Source organism: Pleurodeles waltl, chromosome 7 (genome assembly GCF_031143425.1).
Source record: "Pleurodeles waltl isolate 20211129_DDA chromosome 7, aPleWal1.hap1.20221129, whole genome shotgun sequence".
NCBI lineage: Eukaryota > Metazoa > Chordata > Amphibia > Caudata > Salamandridae > Pleurodeles > Pleurodeles waltl.
In genome coordinates, this window is record NC_090446.1 from 291,394,561 (window position 1) to 291,415,954 (window position 21,394).

Consider the following 21,394-nt stretch of genomic DNA (forward strand, 5'->3'; position numbering starts at 1 on the left):
TCATGTTACTGGTTCTGACTTCAACATTATTATAGTATTCGTCTTTATCATTTAAAAAAATAAAATAAGACCTTTTTGATAGCCATAGTCTGATTGATGCTTTTAACGGGTAAAGTTTCCCTCAATACATACAAAGTATTACTTCATGCCTCAACACCTAGTCTACAGTGTGACATGAGTATTTAATAAATAATCATTTTCCCACCATACCATGGCAGGCCTATTTCATTTTGATAGGTCAGTGTAGCACATGAGAATTTTGTGTCGAAATATTCCGAAATGAAGAAGTAAAGCAATTAATACTCTATGTTTATAATCAATGGTGACATTATGTATGACATTGTATGCCTTTTACTATTAAAAGAATGGTGCAAGAGTGTTTGCCTCCTTATACAACGTTATAGAGCGACCAAACTACATAGGCCAAAATACAACTTAATAAATAGCATATATTAAAACATAAATAAGTGAACAATTAAAGGTAAATTAAAAAGAAAGGAATGTTGAATAAATGAATAGTATAGAAATAGCAGACTTAGGGCCGGATGTACGAACATTAGGAATACCAATTTCCTAATTGCCGTTATCTCTGAATTACAAGCAAATTGACCTACCTCATGATTATTATTCAGGTAGATCACAATTTACGACCCATTGGGAATCGCAGCCATCTGAGGGATGGGGGCCTGCTGACGTCAGTAGACCACCATGTCCGTTGTTTTTTTTGTTTTGTTTTTTAAACATTTTTTAATGCAGCCTCTTGTCCTTATGGAAAGCTGGATGTGTTTGATAGTAAAAAACATGAAACTTTGAGGTCCGTGGGACCACTACCTTTTCTAAAATATGTTTTTTCAACATTCTCAAAGGGTAAGGGGTTCCAAGGGAACCTCTTCCCATTTGCAAATGGATTACCACTACTTTTAAAGTGGTGGCAAAGTATTACTGTTTTGCGACAGGAATATAGTTGCAAAACAGGAAAACAAACCATACTGATTCAGTATTTGGAAGAGACATCCATAACACACCCTTTCTAAATACCAAATCACAAATGCAAATTGTGATTTGGTAACAAGTTAATAAATTGCAATCGCACTTTGCATTTTGAACATTTGAGAAAGCATTTTTCCAGTCTCAAACAGCCTGATTCTGAGAATCATGCCGTTTGCCACTGGAAAAATGCTTTGCACATCTGGCCCTTTATTTCCTTTATAAGCATTTCTTCTCCTTCTTGACAGTTCTGCCAAATCGAAATATATTAATGATTTGGCTGTGTCTTTGCATTGAATCCTGTGCAAAGTGTCATGACTTTTGAGTAGGTTCACGCTGTGTAAATACCACAAACATGCATACTTTGTAAACTCATCTCTAAAAATTTGGCCTTTCTGGCCCATCTCAATGTGGTTTTTAAACTAAGAAAGTGGATCAGTCCTTTTTCGAACCAATCTAACTGTTTACTGTGACCAAAGTCTATTAATAAATACAGTTTTTTATTTTACCTCTCATGTTCTCTATAGTCATATTACTATCTCAGGTTTTTAGTCCACATAACAGATGGACCTTGGCGAATTTACATTCTTCCATTCTTTTTTCGGTTGATATTTATGAATAGTTGATGAGTATGATGTGGTTGCTTATAGAAACTAATCAGTTTATTTGGTTTTCATTGAAAAATGAAGACCTAGAAGTTGAGTGGTTCAGTATTTTCATTGTGATATTTAACTATTGTACTCACAACTAGAAAGCCAACATATTTACTAATCTTCACCGTGTTTATCAATGTATCTTTTCTAGCATATTACTTGGTGGTGTTGAGATAAAAGTTGGAGCTGGTGCTACTGCAGATCTTGAGATAACCAAGACGTCTAAGGGGCAGCCTATTTTGACCATAAAAGCCTGCAAATCTATTGAAGGTGATTTTAACGTGATTGTTGGAAAAAATGAGTAAGTGCCTGAACCATACCTATTTATATACTCACATTATTCTTATTTATTGACCTTAAACAGTTGCAAGTAGGCTATGTAGAGCCTTGTAAAAAAATACGGTAAATATTTTGGAATTACATCTCTCTGTGATAGGCTTCGATTGAAAGATTCAAGTGGCAGTAATGGGGACAGTTTAAAATCATTCTTGCAGCTAATGTTTGGAGCGCAGGGGTACTTTAAAAAGGTGTCACTCCGTTATTATGTTTTATTCTTACAATAATCTAGCTTGCAGCAATGCAATTTCATCCAGGATTTAACTGCGTTCAGTGTATCAGCAACTGTATTCAGTGGTCTGCTCAATCTTATGGCAAACCCCAATATATTCAGGCATTTTCTGCCTGTATGTGAATCCTCACTCCCCGCCTGAAGATCTCAGAATATCCATTTGCAGCTATTTTGATACATTGAATGTTGCTTCAGAGAGAATGGATATTTGAGCAGCTACAATATTAAAGGAATATGGGAGGGGCCAAAATGGGTCAATGCTTTGACCTGCATAACACTGTTTGATGGGTAGAACCTAGACCTTCTGAATGTTTGTTCTGGCATGGTAACCAATGACTGACTACAGTGGAGCAGAATAGAGTCAGAATGTTTGTCTGCTTAAAAACATCTATTATTATCATTTGAGTGAAACCAAAGCATGAACAAGTTGCCACTACTTCTAAAGAAGTCTTGACGATGTGGGGGCAAATACCTGTCTGTGAGTGCTCGAGAATACAGTCAGTATCTATAAAGGATTGCAACTAACATGTTACCAAATCAATTCACTCCTTGCATGGCTAGTGTTTCTCTAGAGAAAGAAGGAATGAACAGAGTACGACAAATCACATTAATTCTTAGTCTGATATGTTTCTGCCTTGTAAATCAAGCTTTACACTTCATGATCGTTTAGCTTAGATGACTAGCAAATTCTCCACCTATCAGCTTCCCCATGGCTACCCTGTGAAGGCTAGCAAGGACATGGCCAATATTCCACCTTTCAATATGAAGCCTAGGTTATTCACCTGTTACCAGCCACGTTATGATACCACGATTCTTGCTTCTCAACCATATAGAAATGTCTTGTATGTCCAGGGATAATACACTCTTCCACCAAGATAATGAATATTTCTGAAGTAGTCTGACCTCAAAAGCATGCAGGCGATGCAGAGTCATTCCAAAGAAACGTGGGCCCAGATTTATACTTTTTGCTCCAAAACTGCACAAATGCAGTTTTGCGGCAAAAAGCATAACGCCCGCTTGCACCATTCCAGAGAGCCAGCCGGGCACCATATTAAAGAAGTGGCACAAGCCATCGCTAAACTTGGGCTACCGCCTTTAAAAAAAATGCTAGCCGGGTGGGGGTGGGGGTGGCGGTGGCGGTAGGGAAGAAAGGGGTTGTGCCTCAAAAAATAACGCTAACCTGGTAAGAGGCAAAAATAAATGCCTCTAACCAGACTAGCCCCATTTCTTGGCACACAACCCCCAAAAACATGACTCCTGTCTTAGTTAATACAGGAATCATGCCCAACATCCCAATGGCCAGCACAGGGGACAAGTGTCTTCTGGGCATGGCCATTGCACCCTCTGCCCAGCAAGTTAGGGCCCCCGATGACAAAAAGTACTTACCTGGACTTACCTGGGATGGGGTTCCCCATCCTCCGGTGTCCCTCTGGTGGAGTGGGGGTGTTCCTGGGGCTTTGGGACGGCACATGTGCACCCATTCCATGGTGTTTAACCATGTAAATGGGCTCACAGGTCCCCTAACACCTGGTCTGAGCCACGAGTTAAATAATGGTGCAATGCAACCTTTATGCCATTATTTAGCCCCTCCTCTCACTTGTGCATAATTTTAGCATGGGGGATAAATATGGAGCTATGGTGATAGCACCTTTTTTTAGATGGGAACGCCTACCTTGCATCTCAGGGACGCAAGGTAGGTGCATGCATCCATAAAATGGTGCAAACTCCCATATTATGAAGTTAGGTGTGGCTAACATCAAAATATAATTATGGAATTAGCTTTGCGTCTAATTTGCGTAAAAAAATTATGCAAATTCGGTGCAGAATATAAATATGCCCCTAAGTATTACAGTGTGGTGACTGACCAACCCAAAAATATTCATTTTGAAAAATCTATCTAATAACACATGTTTTTATTAGTTCCCACTCAAACTGAATTCAAAGCAGGGTTTCATGTAGGGAGTTTCATGCAAATTGTTTGCAACACCTGGACATTGCTGCAAAAATGTCAGATTTTTGTTTATTCTACTGCTGTGACTTTTTAGCCTGAAATCCAAGCCTACCATTGTCTTGCACATTCCATACACACAGATATTACAGCATAAACTGAATTTACAACATTTCAAATATGGCACTTGAGTCTCAGGACCTCCTTAACAATGACATTTGTGACATATAACTTATACCACTTTGAAACCTTGGAAGGCTATGAATATAAATACTTGATTTTATTACTCAGGCTCTCATTTTGAAGGGGCTGTGAAGAAGGTATTGGAATTTTGGCTCCTGGAATTACTATTTCTGCGAGTAGCAGTAATTTGGGCATGCAAGAATAATGCAGAATTCCGAGTGGGATACTGAGCTGCTCCTTAGAAATGTGAATTTATGTTATAGCACACTTTGCCTGCAGCAGTACCCATTTTTGGATATTTCTGCACAATTGTAATGCCCATCTGTGAAAGACTAGCAAAGTGATATTTCTGCATTTCATGGACCCGACAAATCAAGAACTAATCAACAATAAAAATTAGAAACTTACTGCAATGCTGCAGATGTTTCAAGATTCACATGTTTCTGACACTAGAATGCTCATTTCTACCATTGTATACGTAAAATGAGACCACAATGCTATAATTACACAAATATTCCACTGTCTCCTTTTTCTCTTGACAGGTTAATCCCTGATGCTTTTCGGCTGATCCGAAACCACATTCATGCCTTTTTTGCTGACAAGGTGGGTGTTTATTACTTCATGCACTGTATTAGGATAAATGTAGAAACACTACTATGCAGAAAAAATGAAAGCGTAAAAATTGCGATGCCCCTTCCAGTCGATGTGGTTGACTCGTCTCTAGCAATAGTGGTTATGGAATAAAGTAATAGGACTTTAATTATGCTTAGCGTCTGTTGTATATAGTTGGGCTTGAATTTAATTCCAGCAAGCATATTTTACATCAACATTTGCTCTACGCTCGTAGAAATACACTGAGGCCTGTAGTCCATCTACATTTTGCTTATATGTGGAAAAATGTGTCTTCCTAGTATGAATCAAGTATGTAAAGTCACTGTTCTTCTGTTGTCAATTGAGCATTGAGGCAATGTGGCGAGTTGAATAATATATAAAAATGGCACTTCATTTTATTATCCTGTGCACTTCATGCAGATCCATTTGTCCCCATTTGGTCCACTATTTTTACAATTAGAGAAGGGCATTTTGCCTTCCAATAGCCAAAGTGAGTGTGTTTACAGGAGATCTTAAATTTAGGATATGGATTGCATGTCCTATACATGGTATGCAATCTGGTGTTTTCTGATTGTGAGTTTTCCAGAGTGTTCAAGTCGTGTAACCATTCACTAATTTGAAGTTATACATCTGGTAGGCCTTGTTTTTTTGGGTACTCAACGAACAACGTTGTCTGACTCACTTTAGTATGTAAGCAGTTGAAAGTTACAATCAAAAGGCTTCCTTATTATGAGTGCCTGGCAACTTAAAAAATTATATGATTGTGATCAGTGTGCGCTGTGTGTCAGTTCTTGTTTGTATGACAGTGTCCACCACTCAGTGCATCAGTTCTTTAATCCGCAGTGTGCACAATTTTATCTGCTAAGTGTGGATTTTTCCAAATAGGGTTGTTGGCAGGAACAGATAGGTCTTGCAACCATCCAGACACCTATGCATATTTCTTCTTTAGGTCTTATGTTTCAGCTATTGTTCACATATTTGATATCAGGCTGTTGCCCTATGTTTGTTGGGTTCCCAATCATTGTGTGAAACTTTATGGGGCTCAGCTATGGGGCTTGCACGATACAAGCACTTTAAGACAATCAGAAAACAGGTTTGATTCCTACTTCATGTCCCTGATAGTTCTACGCTCTTGCCTTCATTTCTTGATTTGGTTTTAAAAAGGATACCTTAATTGGTTGCCTTAAAACCACTATTATACTGGTATAGAAATTGTTCAATCCAAAACTGGAATACTATAGAAACGGTCTTATGGAAGTGCTAGCCTTGGACATCACCGGTAAGACTCTTTGGCTTAGACATGTACGTCCATGGTTTTGTAAATTTGGCTTAACGGAACTCTGGGATTACTCTCTTACTATCTATTGCTAGATGCATTGTAGCTCAGTTGAAGACCATTTATTGAAAACGCGTTATCGAAGGCTAGCAATTATCCTTAAAAACGGAGGGATTTATAAGCTAATCCCTCTATTATAGAGCTGTATCGAAGTTTGAAGCTTTTGTAGATGATATGTATACTTCAACAGTAAGTAATGTGGAAAAGGCAATATGAGTTCAGATCTTGGCCTTATTTGCCATGCTGTAGTCAAATAAGAAATGCACTTTATACTTTTTTCCATCTTAGAAAGGTGAAAGGTCTTAATCCACTGCCAAGAAGATAGGTGTCAGATAATATTGCACTGCATTTAAGATTTTTAAGACAGACGACCGCTCATATTCTCTTTACAGTGAACAAGGTTTTAAGTTGCCTGGTACACACGAAAATCATTTGAGGATTTTGTACTGTAGAATTTAAATGGACTAGTTGAAATGAATGGACTTTTGAAAATTATATTTAATATATATACGCCCTCATTATGACATTGGCGGTAAGTGCCGCTTACCGCCATGCTGACTGCAGCCAACATACCGTGACTGTTGCGGTATACCGCTTCGCGTATTATGACCCACAACTAGAAACCCGCCACTATACAGACACACACACAAGTCTGCCAGCCCAAAGTTCAGTGATAAACTGGCGGTACCAAAACCCACACCATTCCGTCAACAGAAATATGCCCACAGCATTATGACCCACGAATCACTGCGGTGGTCATTCAACTGCGGTAAACCTTTGGCGGTACAGATTGTCGTGCTCAAAATACACACACACATACTAAACAACACCACATTGGACAATTCAAACTACACACACCTGACACACACACACACACCACACCCACACACCCACACCACTATAAAACACACACACTACCCACAACCCTTTACGAAAAAAGAAAATTGACAACTGAGTGAGAGACACGCCAGGAGCACCCACTGAATCAGAGCCACAGAACACCATCACCCATACACCATCCACGCATCTCACAGTACACACCCCAAACATAACCCCACACACCCTCACACACACCACACACACTACACCCATGGCACCACAAAGACACCCCAGGTTCTCAGAGGAGGAGCTAAGAGTCATGGTGTAGGAAATCATCCGGTAGAGCCACAGCTATTCGGATCACAGGTGCAGAAGATGTCCATTGCTAGGAAGATTGAACTATGGCAGAGAGTCGGGGACAGGGTCAACGTCGTGGGACAGCACCCCAGAACAAGGGATGACGTCAGGAAGAGGTGGAACGACCTACAGGGGAAGGTGTGTTCCGTGGTAGCAAGACACCAGATAGCTGTACAGAGGACTGGTGGTGGACCCCCACCTCCTTCCCCACAACTAACAACATGGGAAGAGCAAGTCTTGGCAATCGTGCATCCTGAGGGCCTGGCAGGAGTAGTAGGAGGACTGGACTTTGGTGAGTCAAATCTTTACAACTCTCACCACCCTCCTACCTGCATGCCATCACAAACTCCTACCCCTACCCTCACACCCATCACTCCACCACCTCAGATATACCCCACCGTCACAACCCACCCATCCCAATCCCAATCCCTGCATGCAACACCATTGCATGGACCTCCATCACCAAAGCATGCACACTAGTGACAACCACTTAGCCAACCAAATCACAACTCACAGAAGCCAAAGCTGCTTTGGTAATACCAACCATAGAGGGGAACATACCCATGCACAAGATGCCCCACACAGTAACAATAACACTGCATTTACATCCCCACAGGACCCCCACACAACGTCACCGGGGAGGAGGTGCCAGCAACATCCAGTCCCCCCCAGAAGAGACCCACAGTGATGACAACAGCTCTGCACACCTGGATCAGGATGACCAACCTGGCCCATCAGGGGACTCTGGACAGTCGGTGACACAGCCACAGTCCCAAACCAGCACAGAGCCTCCCCCCTCAGGAAACACCGCCATAGCACCCACCCAGCGGGCCCATCCCTCTGTCTCCAGGACACGTCAATCAGCAGTGTGTCCACCACTACAGGGACCCCAGGCAATCCCACAAACACAGGACGATCAGGGACCTGGGGTCAGTGGCAATGGGCACCCGGTTCAGGGGACAGAGGCACAGGACAACAGGGAAGCTAGGAGGACTGCTGTGTGACATGGGGAGGACAGGCCAAAGAAACCGACTTGCCAAGAGGCACTCACCAACATCCTGGGAGCATACCACCATTCCCAGGAGACCATGGGCCAGATACTGGCCAAGCTGCAGGAGAACCAGCCGCTACAGGAGGGACAGTACCTGGGGATCAGGGAGGACCTGAGAGACATCCACACCACCCTAGTCACCATTGCAGGGGTGCTGGCAGACATGGCCAACACCATGAGGGAGGCAGTGGCACACCAATAGGCCCTTGACACTAGCCACACCGATGAACAGCACTCCACCTCCGCTGACGTTAGTGGACAGGAGGCCCTGCCACTGGAACAACAGGCCACCAGCAGCACTCCCCATGCAGAAGGAGAACCACCACACAAAAGGTCCCTGCGATCCAGGCAGAAGCCAGAGAACATTGCCAAGATCCCCACTAGGAAGTAAGACTCCCCTGAATGTTACCCTTGTGTCCCACTCTGTCATCCTGTCCACCTTGAACTGCCATTGCCCCACTCCCTATGCCCCCTTGGACAATGCATCTGTGATACCAATAGAGTGGACTCTATCCTGGACATCCCTCCACCATCAACCCAGCCTATTCAATACCCTCTACACTTATTATCACAGAAATAAACACCCTTGGAACAAATACTAGTATGGAGTCTGTCAATTGATTGAAATATGTATTAGTTTAACAAGCTGTAAACATTGCAATTCAAATGTACAGTTATGTATGTATAACTATGACCTGTAGTGGGCAGCAGTAAACACACCAGGAGCCAGAATGGGGCACAGATGTATGAAAATAGAGATGCCAAAGGGTACAGTAAGTGGCCATAGAAATAGGAAAATCAGGCTGCCACGTACAATGCCCTACACAAAACTGCAAAGGAAGGTGAAGTTACATTGTCTTACCTGTGTGTCAGTGGAAGTACTGTTGAATTACAGTAGTCCTGTTGTCCACATCCTCTTCCTCTGCCTCCTCTTCATCACTATCTATAGGCTCCACCACTGCCACATGACCATCTCCAGCCTCATCCTCCTGCAGAAAAGGGACTTGGCGTTTCAAGGCCAGGTTGTGCAACATGCAACATGCAACGATGATCTTGCACACCTTCTTGGGTGAGTAGTACAGGGATCTACCTGTCAGATGGAGGCACCAGAATCTGGCCTTCAGGAGGCCAATGGTGCTCTCAATGATCCTCCTTGTACGCCCATGTGCCTCAATGTAACGTTCCTCTGCCCTTCTCCTGGGATTCCTCACTGGGGTCAGTAGCCATGAGAAGTTGGGGTAACCATAGTCACCTGAAAATATCGAGGGATACCTGTTAGCCAGACACTCACCCTTAAGGACAAATCCACACCTACATACCTACATCAACTGGGTGGGGACCATGGGCTCACCTATTAGCCACACCCTGTGCCTCTGGAGTTGAGACATCACATATGGGATGCTGCTATTCCTCAAGATAAGGGCATCATGCACAGAGCCAGGATACTTTGCATTCACATGGGAGATGTACTGGTCTGCCAAACACACCATCTGCACATTCAGAGAGTGAAAGCTCTTTCAATTTCTGAACACCTGTTCATTTCTCTGGGATGGGACAAAGGCAATATGTGTACCATCAATAGCACAAATGATGTTCGGGATATGTCCCATTGTATAGAAGTCAGCCTTCACTGTGGCCAAATCCTCCACCTGGGGGAATATGATGTAGCTGTGCATGTGTTTCATCAGGGCAAACAACACTCTGATCAGCACGTTTGAGAACATAGGCTGTGATATCCCTGATGCCATGGCCAATGTCGCTTGGATGGAACCACTTGCCAAGAAATGGAGCACTGACAGGACCTGCACTAGAGGGGGGATACCTGTGGGGTGGCGGGTAGCTGAAATAAGGTCTGGCTCCAATTGGGCACACAGCTCTAAGATTGTGGCCCTATCAAGTCTGTAGGTTAGGATAATGTGCCTGTCCGCTAATGTTGCCAGGTCCACCAGGGGTCTGTACATGGGGGTATGTCTCCATTTCCTATTCATCCTCAGGGGTTGAACTCTAGGGTGAAAAACGGTGAGCTGCTGGTCATATTTTCTAACATATACTCTGATTAAAATGGCTTTCTTTTTTTACAGAAACAGTATGTGAACGTATAGGTCCATTGATGTGCCTATGTCTGCTGTGACGCAGTTAAGTGCCATGGCCTGTGCCCCCCTGAAATGGCGGCCGTCTGACCTGTGAGGAGGGACAAATGGAAATGAGGTAATTCCGCTGGCGTTGTGCGCCGTTGCGGGAGGCAGTCGACGACCGCCGTGCAACACATCATTGGTTAACATTGGGGCCTACGAGTTCCAGGCGCCAATGGTGATGTTCGCCGGCATTGACGACACGCACTGCTGCTGACGTGACTGCCATTTTCTATCTGTTTACTCACTTGCTACCTGACCTTCAACAGGAGAGGACCTACACTGCAAGTGACGCTGTGACCTGTGCCTGGAAGCGATCATGGCTCGAGTGTCTGGGGAAAGGCCCCCTGCCGTCATTTCTGAGGAGTTGGAGAGGTTAGTGGATGGGGTCCTACCCCAGTACACATTACTTTATGGTCCTCCAGAAACACTGTGAGCACGATGCATGGGGCATGAGTGTATGGAATGCTGTGTGTGTAGGCCACGTGTAGGGGGGCTGAAGGGTTCTGGGCAGAGTGCTGCATGTTCAGTGGGCAATGTCTATGCGTAAGGGGATGGGAGGGATATGGTGGGCAATGAGTACAACAGTCCTGATGGTATGAATAATACCTTTTCTTCTGTATTTTTTTCTGCAGGTCAGCGCCCATCAGAAAAAAGGGTATGTGGTGTGCCATCGCCAAGGAGGTGCAGACCCTGGGGTTCTTTGACAGGCGGAGCACCCACTGTCAAAAACGGTGGGTGGACCATACTGAATGCCATCCAGGGTCTAGGACGGCATTTGTAACAAACAAATGCAGACCTGGAGGGCATCACTCTGGCATGGCGGCCCAACAGAGAGCATTCCAGGCTCTGGCCTCCTCCCCGATGGCAGCCATTGACCCTGTCTCTAGCCTCCCCCTCCAACTTCCTCTACCTAGTCCTATTCCCCTCAACCCAGCCTATCCCAAACACACCTTCAGACCTGCATGCACCCAAATCAATACACATAAGTGGCTCAGGCAAACACTAGCACCACACTTCATCCCACAGGCACTCACAGAAGCACCATCCAGATGCAGACACACCAATATCCACTACCTCCACTGTGTCCACCTCCTCCTCCTCGTCCACCTCCCTCCCAGTTGCGCCTCCACTCACACCTGCATGCACTACATCCTCATCCATTACTTCCATCACCAGCACACCTATCACAACACGCCCCTCACTGGCAGTCACCACTCCCACATCCATGCACACGTCCCCTGCATCCTCTCCCACTGTGTCTGTGCCCCCTCCTCCCAAAGTACACAAACGCAAGCACTCAGACACCCAACAGCCATCCACCTCACAACAGCATCCAGCCCATGCACCCCAAAACACCATGCTGACACCTCCTATCACCACTCCCTCTTCCTCCACTCCCAACCTTCACCCTCTTCCAGCCCCAGTGTCTGTAAAAGGCTTTTCCTTGCCACCCCTGACTTCTTCACTGCTTCTCCCCCCCATCCTTCACTTTGGGCCAGGGTGGGCGGAACCCAGGCCAGCACCTCAGCCACCCAGTTCACGGCCACTGTAGTTCGTGTAGCTACTGCAGGTGTGGGAGGCTCCAACGAGGTACCCGTCACAACAGCAAGTGTGCCTACACAAACCTGCCAAGGGCAAGAAGGGGACACCAGCCAGCAAGGGGAAGGAGGCACCACCAGCCAGAAAGGGGAAGGAGGGAAGACCAGCCATTAAGGGCAGGAAAGGAACACCAGCTGGCAGAAGCAAGGAGGCACCACCATCTGCCAAGGGCAGGAAGGGGACAACAGCTGCCAAGGCCAATGAAAAGGGTACTGATGCCGCAGGCAGGATGGATCTGGTGCCTGGTGCTGGAGCAGCATCTGGGCAAACAACACCAGCCATGGCACTTCAGCCGCCCGAGGCTGCAGGGGAAGGGCTGGAGCCTCCCCCACCGCCAGCAGCACCGCTACCTGCACCGTCAGAAGTGCCACTGCCGGCAGCAGCAGCCCCAGTGGGCAGCCGTCCAAGGCTGCAGGTGAAGGGCTGGAGCCTCCCTCCACCGCCGGCAGCACTGTCACCTGCACCACTACCTGCACCGCCAGCAACACCACTGCCAGCAGCCGCAGCCCCTGTGGGTAGCCATCCGAGGCTGCAGGGGAAGGGCTGGAGCTTCCCCCCACCTCTGAAAGCAACTCCACTTGCAGCGCAACTACCATCTACTGAGCAGCCGTCACTGCCAGCAAGCAGTGTGTAGTCGTGCCTACATGGGTTGTAGTGCGTCAAGGCCCCTGCAACACCTGTAGGTGTGACACTCAGGTGAGAGACTGTGGCCTTGCAACATCCAGGATCAGCATCACAGGGCACAAAGCCCCCTCCAGAACCAATTCAAGAAGGCATCCACTCACCCCTTCCTTGCAGAATGAAGCACAGTGGGCACAAAGCCCCCTCCAGAACCAGTGGAAGAAGGCATCCACTCACCCCTTCCTTGCAGAATGAAGCACACTGGACACATAGCCCCCTCCAGAACCAGTGGAGAAGCCACCCACTAGAGAGACTGTGGCTTTGCACTCCCCAGGACCAAGCAGTGGGCAAACCACCCACTTGAGAAACTGTGGCTTTGCACTCCCCAGGACCAAGCAGTGGGCAAACCACCCACTTGAGAGAATGTTGCTTTGCATTCCCCAGAACATCGCAGAGGGCATGTAGCCCGCTCCAGGAGCATCAGCGTTGTACCATTGTCCGGCTGAGGTGCCCCCACATTCCCCGTCCCCCGAGGTGCCTGTGTGTTTTTGACCTGATGCCCTAGCAGTTTTCTCTCCATATTGAGGCAGGAGTCAAGGGTGGCCTTGGCCTATGTGTTATAGCCCTGTGGGTCATGGACATTTTGGAGTGGGCATTGACCCTCCATCTGTATATATTATACATACTGTTTATTGTTTTAAGGATGTATATATCTAAATTTGAAATATTACACTCACTTTAATCAATTCCTTTTGTCCTTGCGTTATTCCTGAGGGTTACGGGGTGTATATGTGATGTTGTTGCATCTGTTTGTGTGTATGGTGTTGGGGGTGGGGGTGGGTGTGTTGCGTGTTGCTTGTGTGTGTCACTCTCTTTTTCTTCCCCCCTTCCTTGTGTGCCAGGTGTGGTACTCACTGTGGTCCTCTTCGCCACCGTTCGTGTTCCTGGTGTAGGAGGAGATAGACAAACATAGGAAATATTTGCAGTTCAGGCTCCATGGCATCGTGGTTCTTCCTTGTGTGTCGAGAGGTGAGTCGTTTCCCTTCTGTGTACTTGTTCTCCCGAGCGTTTGATGCTGTTGGTACCGCCCTAGAAAAGGTGGCGGATTGGTGTGTCATAATAGTGTGGGCGGTATATTGTCTTCTGCCTGGCTGTTGGCAGTTACCGCCGCAGTGCTTGTTGCTACCGCCGTAGCAGTCGGACTGTTAAAGTGGCTGTATGTGTTGGCGGTTTCCGCCATGGTCATAATTCCATTTTTCTTACTGCTGGCCTGTTGCCAGTATTACCGCTGCTTTATCACCGACCGCCAGGGTTGTAATGAGGGCCATAGTATTGAAAGTATTTATACTGCCTTATGATGTTTATGACGGTGTTGTGTTTTATAGATTTTTGTATCCAGAATAAACATTATTGATTGATTGAGGGTGGCTTTACCTTGTTCCTCTGATTTGATATGTTTCATAAACCAGTATCAGCATGTTCTTGCCTATCGTCATCATGTTGATTGGCCCAGTATCTACACAATCCATGTTTTAGTGTTAGGTCATTTGCTCACTGCAAGCAACCTCTCAGTTATGATGTGTATACCATCAATATACTGAGGGCATTATAACATATTGCAAAAAAATTGTACCTACTACATAGACCTCACCTTTACATCACAGGGTTAGTCTACTGAAGTAGATGAGGTGATAAGAATAGCAAATATATACTTACCTTGAACATGTACTGATAGGTGTCTCCCTTTGTTTGTATTTCCTGTTTCATTGTGAATTGACTAGCTAACTTGGCATAGGTCTTCAGTGCAAAACTTTCAATTAGTTTATTCTCTCTAGTCTATTTATGTTAGCTGTGCTATAACACCATCAACATATCTTGATGTGGTTGTGTTCCAGTCCTCCTACGTACAGGTGTCCCTGCCCTTGTGTACGAGAGTCTCTCATTCATTGCCAGTTTTAGTTCATCTCCGTGGAGCATTCTTTTGCATGTTTGTGTTCTGTCAATGTGTTATGTTATTGTCAATTTCTGTTTTGTTTTTTGTGTCATTCTTTCAGTATTGACTTATTTCCACCTGAGTGTCTCTGTCTCAGGGCTATGCATAGGTCTTCCACAGGTATGTGTACGTTCCTCTTAATAGAGTTTCAATTAAGGGTTTATTATAAATATGCATTTTTTAAGAGCTATCAGTTCACCTAGATATAAGAGATAACTAAAACACTACACCACCCAAGCAAAATTTCACTGGGTGTGAGCCAAGTAACTACCCCTGTGTGACCCAAGCACCATAGTTTGGCATGTACATTAATAAATGCTAGATCACTGGTAAAAAACAAAGCATTGTTCAGTGAGTTTTTTTTCGAAACTAACAAATTAGCCTTAGCATTCATAACTGAAACCTGGGCAGACTCCTTGTCAGGGCCTGGTCTGGTAGTTGCCATTCCACTGCTTTCAGTATTTTTACAACATACCAAACTAAGAAAAGAGGCAGAGGCCTCGTAATGATATCCTGCGATAGCCTATCCACCACTTTTTCAGCTGTTACCATAATTGACAAATGTGAAGCAATAGCATTCAAAATTGAGTTAAACAAAGAATAATAATTTCAATGGTCTTAAACACCGACCACCGGGACCCAGGTCTTCCTTTATCCAGTCTTTTAGACAACATTTAGAAGCAATATTCAGCTCTTCAGACTTCAAAGTGCCTGGAGATTTTAACTTCCACGTAGAGAATCAATTAGATAGGGATACCACTTTTTAACTGATATTACAGCAAAAATGGGCCTTGTGCAATTGACAAATGAGGCTCGCCACACCCTGGATAGACTTTTCTGAGACAACCCATCACTAAATCTAATAGCTATAGTACCGCTGACATGCAGTTACCTTTAAACTAAATGGTCTAAATGTTTCAAATAAATTACCCTCAGTAACTGGTTGAACACAGTTAGAAAGTCACATCAATGGCATAAGATTGGACCTGATGTATTAAGCTGGGTTCTTCTGGGATCTAAACTCACCGCTGCTAAAGATCTTGATACAACAGTTTCTGAAGATCATGAATGGCTAGGTTTAGAGATAAGTCAATTAGCTCAAGTAAAAATACAGGATAGCCATAGGACAGCATCATCTGAACCTTGGTTCTCTGATAAACTCAGGCCTCAAAAGCAGCTCTGCCATAGGCAGGAGTGCAATTGGGGAAGACACTATGAGAACAGTGAGAAAGAAATGTATAAACCAACAATTAAAGCTTATAAATATTTAATCAAAAAAGAAATATCATTCTATTTCATTGTTAAAATTGAGATTACAAATATTCTACTAAATAATTATTCAACACAGTAAAGCTACTGGCCAATGTTTCAGACCATAAAAATACAAGTGCTAACTAATCCACCTGTAATAGACTGGCCTTGTTTTTTCAAACTAAAGTTGCTGATGCGTATAATAGCTTTACAGCTAGCACCTCTCAGAGAAGCCATTTTCCAAACAGGGCTTATTCACCTTCTAAACCTAAATGTATTTCCTTCTCACCATTGTCAGCAGAACCGATGACTAATCTGATATATTCCACTGCCAGGCTCCCCCACTGATCCATGCTTGCTGAAAAATAATTAAATTGTCCCCAGAAACAGTATCAGTTTATCTGGAGGATGTTTTTAATAAATTGTTTTGCTCTAGTTATTTTCCTTGGGTGTGGAAAAAGACTTCTTTCACTAATGAAAAGACGCACTTGGCTCATACTGACAATAGCAAATATAGACCAATTTCACATCTGCCATTCCCAGGCAAGCTAGTTGAAAAAGCCATGAATCAAGAACTGTCGACTTTTATTCAGATAAGCAACTTACTAGATACCACACAGTTTGGCTTCAGAAGTGTATATGGTACAGAGTCTGCACTGGCTGTGGCATCAGAAGAGATCAGAACTATTTTTGGATAAATATACCAGACTGATGACCTTTCAACCACATTCGATACAGTCATTCATGACCTCCTGAATGACCTTTTGCACTTTCTAGGAATCAGCAGACTGGCTCTGGCACTTCTGAAATTGTATTTGACAGAATAAGAGCAAAATTGTTGCTCTGGACAATTTTGACTCTGATCCAATTTTCCTTCCATGTGGAGTGCATCATGGGTCTTCCTTGAGCCCCACTCTATTCAACTTATATGTCATCCCTCTGGCCAGACTTATTGAATCTTTCGGGTTCTCAGTAATTTCATATGCTGATGATCCCCAAATTGTAGTACCAGTTTCTGGTAGCCCTGACCATTCAGAAGCCATTTTCCATGACTGCATGCACCAGATTGGCTTATGGATCAATGATAATTGTCTAAAATTGAATTCAGAAAGACAGAAATGCTTCTGTTTAGCAAAAACGCCTCTTTCTGGTCTCCCTCTTGATGGCCGCTAGAATTGGGAATACTGTCCACCCCAGTTGAGAAGGTGAGGAATCAAGGAGTACTCTTTGATAATAGGTTGGCCTTTGAAAACCAAATCAATGCAGTCACCTAATCTGTTGTTCATGTTTTGAAAATTCTCAGAACAATTCTCCCATAAATACTGAAGGAGCTGCAAAGAACAGTATTCACGGTCTTGGCAAGATTAGATTATTGTAATGATTTATATTCGAACCTACAACAAAGATTAGTAAAGAAATTACAAATCTTGCAAAATGCAGTGGCTAGATTTTTGCTAGGAATTTCCAAGCACCATTCAACCACTAAGGCACTGAAGGGAATGTATGATGGAACAACGAATGCTGGAAGCACGCATGCCTCAATCATAAGAACAACTGCATTATTACCACGAATGTCTTTACCACACATGCCTTTACAATGATATTTCATTGTAGAAGCATGCCTAGTAAAGGCATGTGTGGGAATGGCATGCATGGTTCTAGCATGCCACCCCCCCACCTGCCCTAAGGCCCAGAAGCACCCCACCCCTAATACTAAAACTACCCTGACTACCAACCCCTCAAAACAAAACTATCCCGTACACCTCCCACCCACCCTGAGCCCTAAAACCTTCCCTGACCTCCCCCATCCGCCCTAAAAACAACCCACCACCCACTCCGCCCTAAAAACAAAACTACCCTACCACCCCATCCCTAAAAGCAAAACAACCCCGATCCCTCACCCCTAAAAACAAAACTACCCCAACTCTCACCCCTAAAAACAAAAGTACCCCCACCCCCAAAAACAAAGTACCAGACCCCACCCCACCCACAAAAACAGAACTACCCTGATTCCCCACCCCTGACCCTAAAAAAAAAAATGACCCTGATCCCCCACCCCACCCCTAAAAACAATACTACCCGCCCCCCCACCCCAAACCCCAAAAAGAAAACTACCCGACCCGCCACCCCGGTCCCAAAAAGCAGAACTACCCCAATACCCCACCCTGCCCCTAAAAACCAAACCACCCCAACCCCCTAACCTCTGCCTCTAAAAACTAAACTGCCCACCCCCCCACCCTACCCCTAAAAGCCAAACTACCCTGAACCCATCCCCAAAAACAATGCTACCCCAACCCCACCCCTAAAAACAGAACTACCCCAATTCCCCCAACCCACCCCTAAAAACAAAACTAACCAACCCCCACCCCAAACAAACAAAACTACCCTGATCCCCCACCCCTAAAAAACAGAGCTACCCCGAGTCCCCATCCTTGCCCGTTATAACCAAACTACCCCAAACCCCCCCAACCCCGCCCCAAGCCCTTAGAACTCCCTTCACCCCTAAAATCTATCCCTCAGCCCTGCCTTAAACCCACCTACCTGACCGTGTCCTCTCCGAATCCACTCTGCCTTTTTCTCTGCCTCAACCACGTATATGCGTTGTTCAGCACCTGCGTGGTAAAGGCAGAGAACAAGGCGTTGTTTCGGCAAGAGTGGTTATGCTTGCGTCGCTCGCATAATCCCTGTTCCGAAGTCATTGCTGAGGATGTTTCCCCACAAACGAAGCTTCATTAGCTACCTATAAAGAAGTGCATTGTCTTTAAGACATTATGAATTACCTTTAAAGTACTTCAGGACTCTGGACCTGAGTACGTAAAGAGTAACCTCTTATGTTATGTTCCATCCAGATCCCTGTTCTCTGCCTCTGCCAATAATATAGTTGTACCAAGATACAAGAAAGCCCGTTGGGGAGGAAGAAGCTTTGTGATCGGCAACACTAAACACTGGAACACCCTCCTCCTTAAGCTCAAGGAAATGACAGAGTTATGGCAGTTTAGGAAAGATTTAGAAACATGGCTGTTTTTCTGTTACTTTCTTTCTATCTTGAGAAGACCCTCTGGGCATTCTCGCAATTTATAAGGAACCATTTCATTTGATTTAATAAAATTTGGGTGAATGAGTTCAAGAAATCTTTATCCCCTAATGGATATCTTCTTATGAGACAACCTATTGAATCAGCAAACCCTCATCCTCTGAGGGTGTCTCTGTGATGTAGCAAGCTCATAGTCCAGGGGTGGTTTCTCCTTTAGGGCCCCTCTGAACTTCCTACACATTTATAGTAAAAAATAACAAATAGATCGATTTGTTTAGAGATGCGATCGTAACAATCTTAACTCTAAACAAATCAATGCATTTAAGTCTGGGCTATCTGTCCCAGGCTGCATGACATGCCTTGCCTTGAAGCAGGAGACAGAAGCCAACTTTACTACACTGTGGCACACAACGCAGGGCTGACTCTTCTAAAGCCCTTTATTTCCACTATAGGCCAGTGACGCTTTAGCATCATGGTTTCAGGCGTCGGAGTCTTCATTCCTGCATGAGGGCAGCTGTCTGTCATTCACAGGCATAGATCCCACCCTTTCCCCATTTATCACACAGTAGGAGTGGATGCAAGCACATGTGATTTAGGGGCATTTATATATTTTGTTTGTGTCATTTCTTTTACGCAAATTTGGCATAAACATTCAAAGTTATATTATGACGTTAGACATGTCTAATGTCAAAATATAGGAGGTTGCACCATTTTTTGGATGAGTGTACCTACCTTGCATCAATGATAGATAACCTCTAACCATGCTAGCATCATTTTCTGACACTCAACCCTCTCCTTCCCTATGGCCATCCCCCCACCAGGCTAGTGTCTTCTTCTAAAATGCTAGCCCAAGTTTAAGGCTGGCTTGTGCCATTCAATAAGTACAGCACCGGGCTGGTGTTGTTAAATAACACAAGCCAGCACTAAACGTTTGCTGCAAAACTACGTTAGCGCAGTTTTGTGGCTAAAAGCATAAATGTGGGTCTTAGTGTCTTGGCTTCGGTAATGGTAAGTGTTATGGCAATCTTGTGTTATTTTTATTGTACTGAGATCCCTTGTCACTCTAACCTACCCATCTGTGACACCCCAGGCCCTGGCTGCAGATCGCTGGCTCCTTTAGAAGTGGAGCTGCTGTATTTATTTGTTCCCTCACAGAACTGATCCAAAAGTTGAGCGGGGTTCTTTTTTCCATGTGAAATTGATATAAATATCGGACTCAATTGCAAAGGGAGAAATACATGTTTACAGTAAAGACACTTATCTGCTGTATAGTTTTACAACTGCCCCGATCGTCATGCCAATGGCATTAGTGCCAAAAACAATGATTGATATGCAAACAATGAATGTTAAACAGCAATTTAGTTCCTCTCTTTTTTCACATGTTTTACTTACTGGTGCATTCACCAAGAGAGTTAGCTGTTTCTTCATGCTGTGTTTTTGTATCTTTTTTGTGCATTTTACTACACTTGCATAGTGCACACTTTGACTCATGCCAGGTGTTTCTAAGGGGTTTTGATTGAGAGCACTAGTGGTGAGTCTGAAGGTAAAGCAAAGTGCCTGTCAGTGTGTTGGCACCTCTGTAGAACACACACAACAACGGTCACGTATACTAGTTACAATTGAAATTCAGTGTAGGTGCGTGTGAAGGGGTGCACAGAGGTCAAAATATTCAGAAGGCAAAAGGAAATAAAGGTACATATTTATACTTTTTGAAGCAAAACTGTGCGAACGCAGTTTTGCGTCAAAAAGTATAGCGCTGGCTTGTGTTATTCCAGAGCGCCAGCCGGGTGCCAAATTTATGGAATGCCGCAAGCCAGCGTAAAGGGTGGGCTAGTGTTAAAAAAATGGCATTAGCCGGGTGGGGGAGGCGGCATGTGAGAAGGGGGTTTTGCACAAAAAAATGACTTTAGGCTGGTTAGAGGCAAAATAAATGCCTCTAATCAGCCTAGCGTTATTTTCTGATGCAAAACCATCCATACCACATGACTCCTGTCTTAGAAAAGACAGGAGTCATGCCCCCCAACCCAAAGGCCAGGGCAGCGGACCATTGTCCCCTGGGCATGGCCATTCCACTCCCCCAAGATGGGCCCGATGGCACTTTAATTAAAAAAAAATACTTACCTCTACTTACCTGGGATGGGGTCCCTTATCCTCCAGTGTCCCTCTTGTGTGGGTGTGGGTGTTCCTGGGGCTTGAGGAGGGAACCTGTGGACCCATTCCATGGTGTTCAACCATGTAAAAGAGTCC

At 44.6% G+C, this 21,394-nt stretch overlaps 1 protein-coding gene across 1 annotated transcript in view; it reads left to right on the forward strand.

The window, feature by feature from the left end:
- BPIFB2 (BPI fold containing family B member 2) overlaps positions 1 to 21,394 on the forward strand; it is a 163,388-nt gene that overhangs the window by 13,863 nt on the left and 128,131 nt on the right. The window contains exons 5-6 of the mRNA XM_069243679.1: positions 1,792 to 1,941; positions 4,882 to 4,942. Of these exons, the coding sequence (XP_069099780.1) occupies positions 1,792 to 1,941; positions 4,882 to 4,942 (211 nt within the window). The remainder of the gene's footprint in view (positions 1 to 1,791; positions 1,942 to 4,881; positions 4,943 to 21,394) is intronic.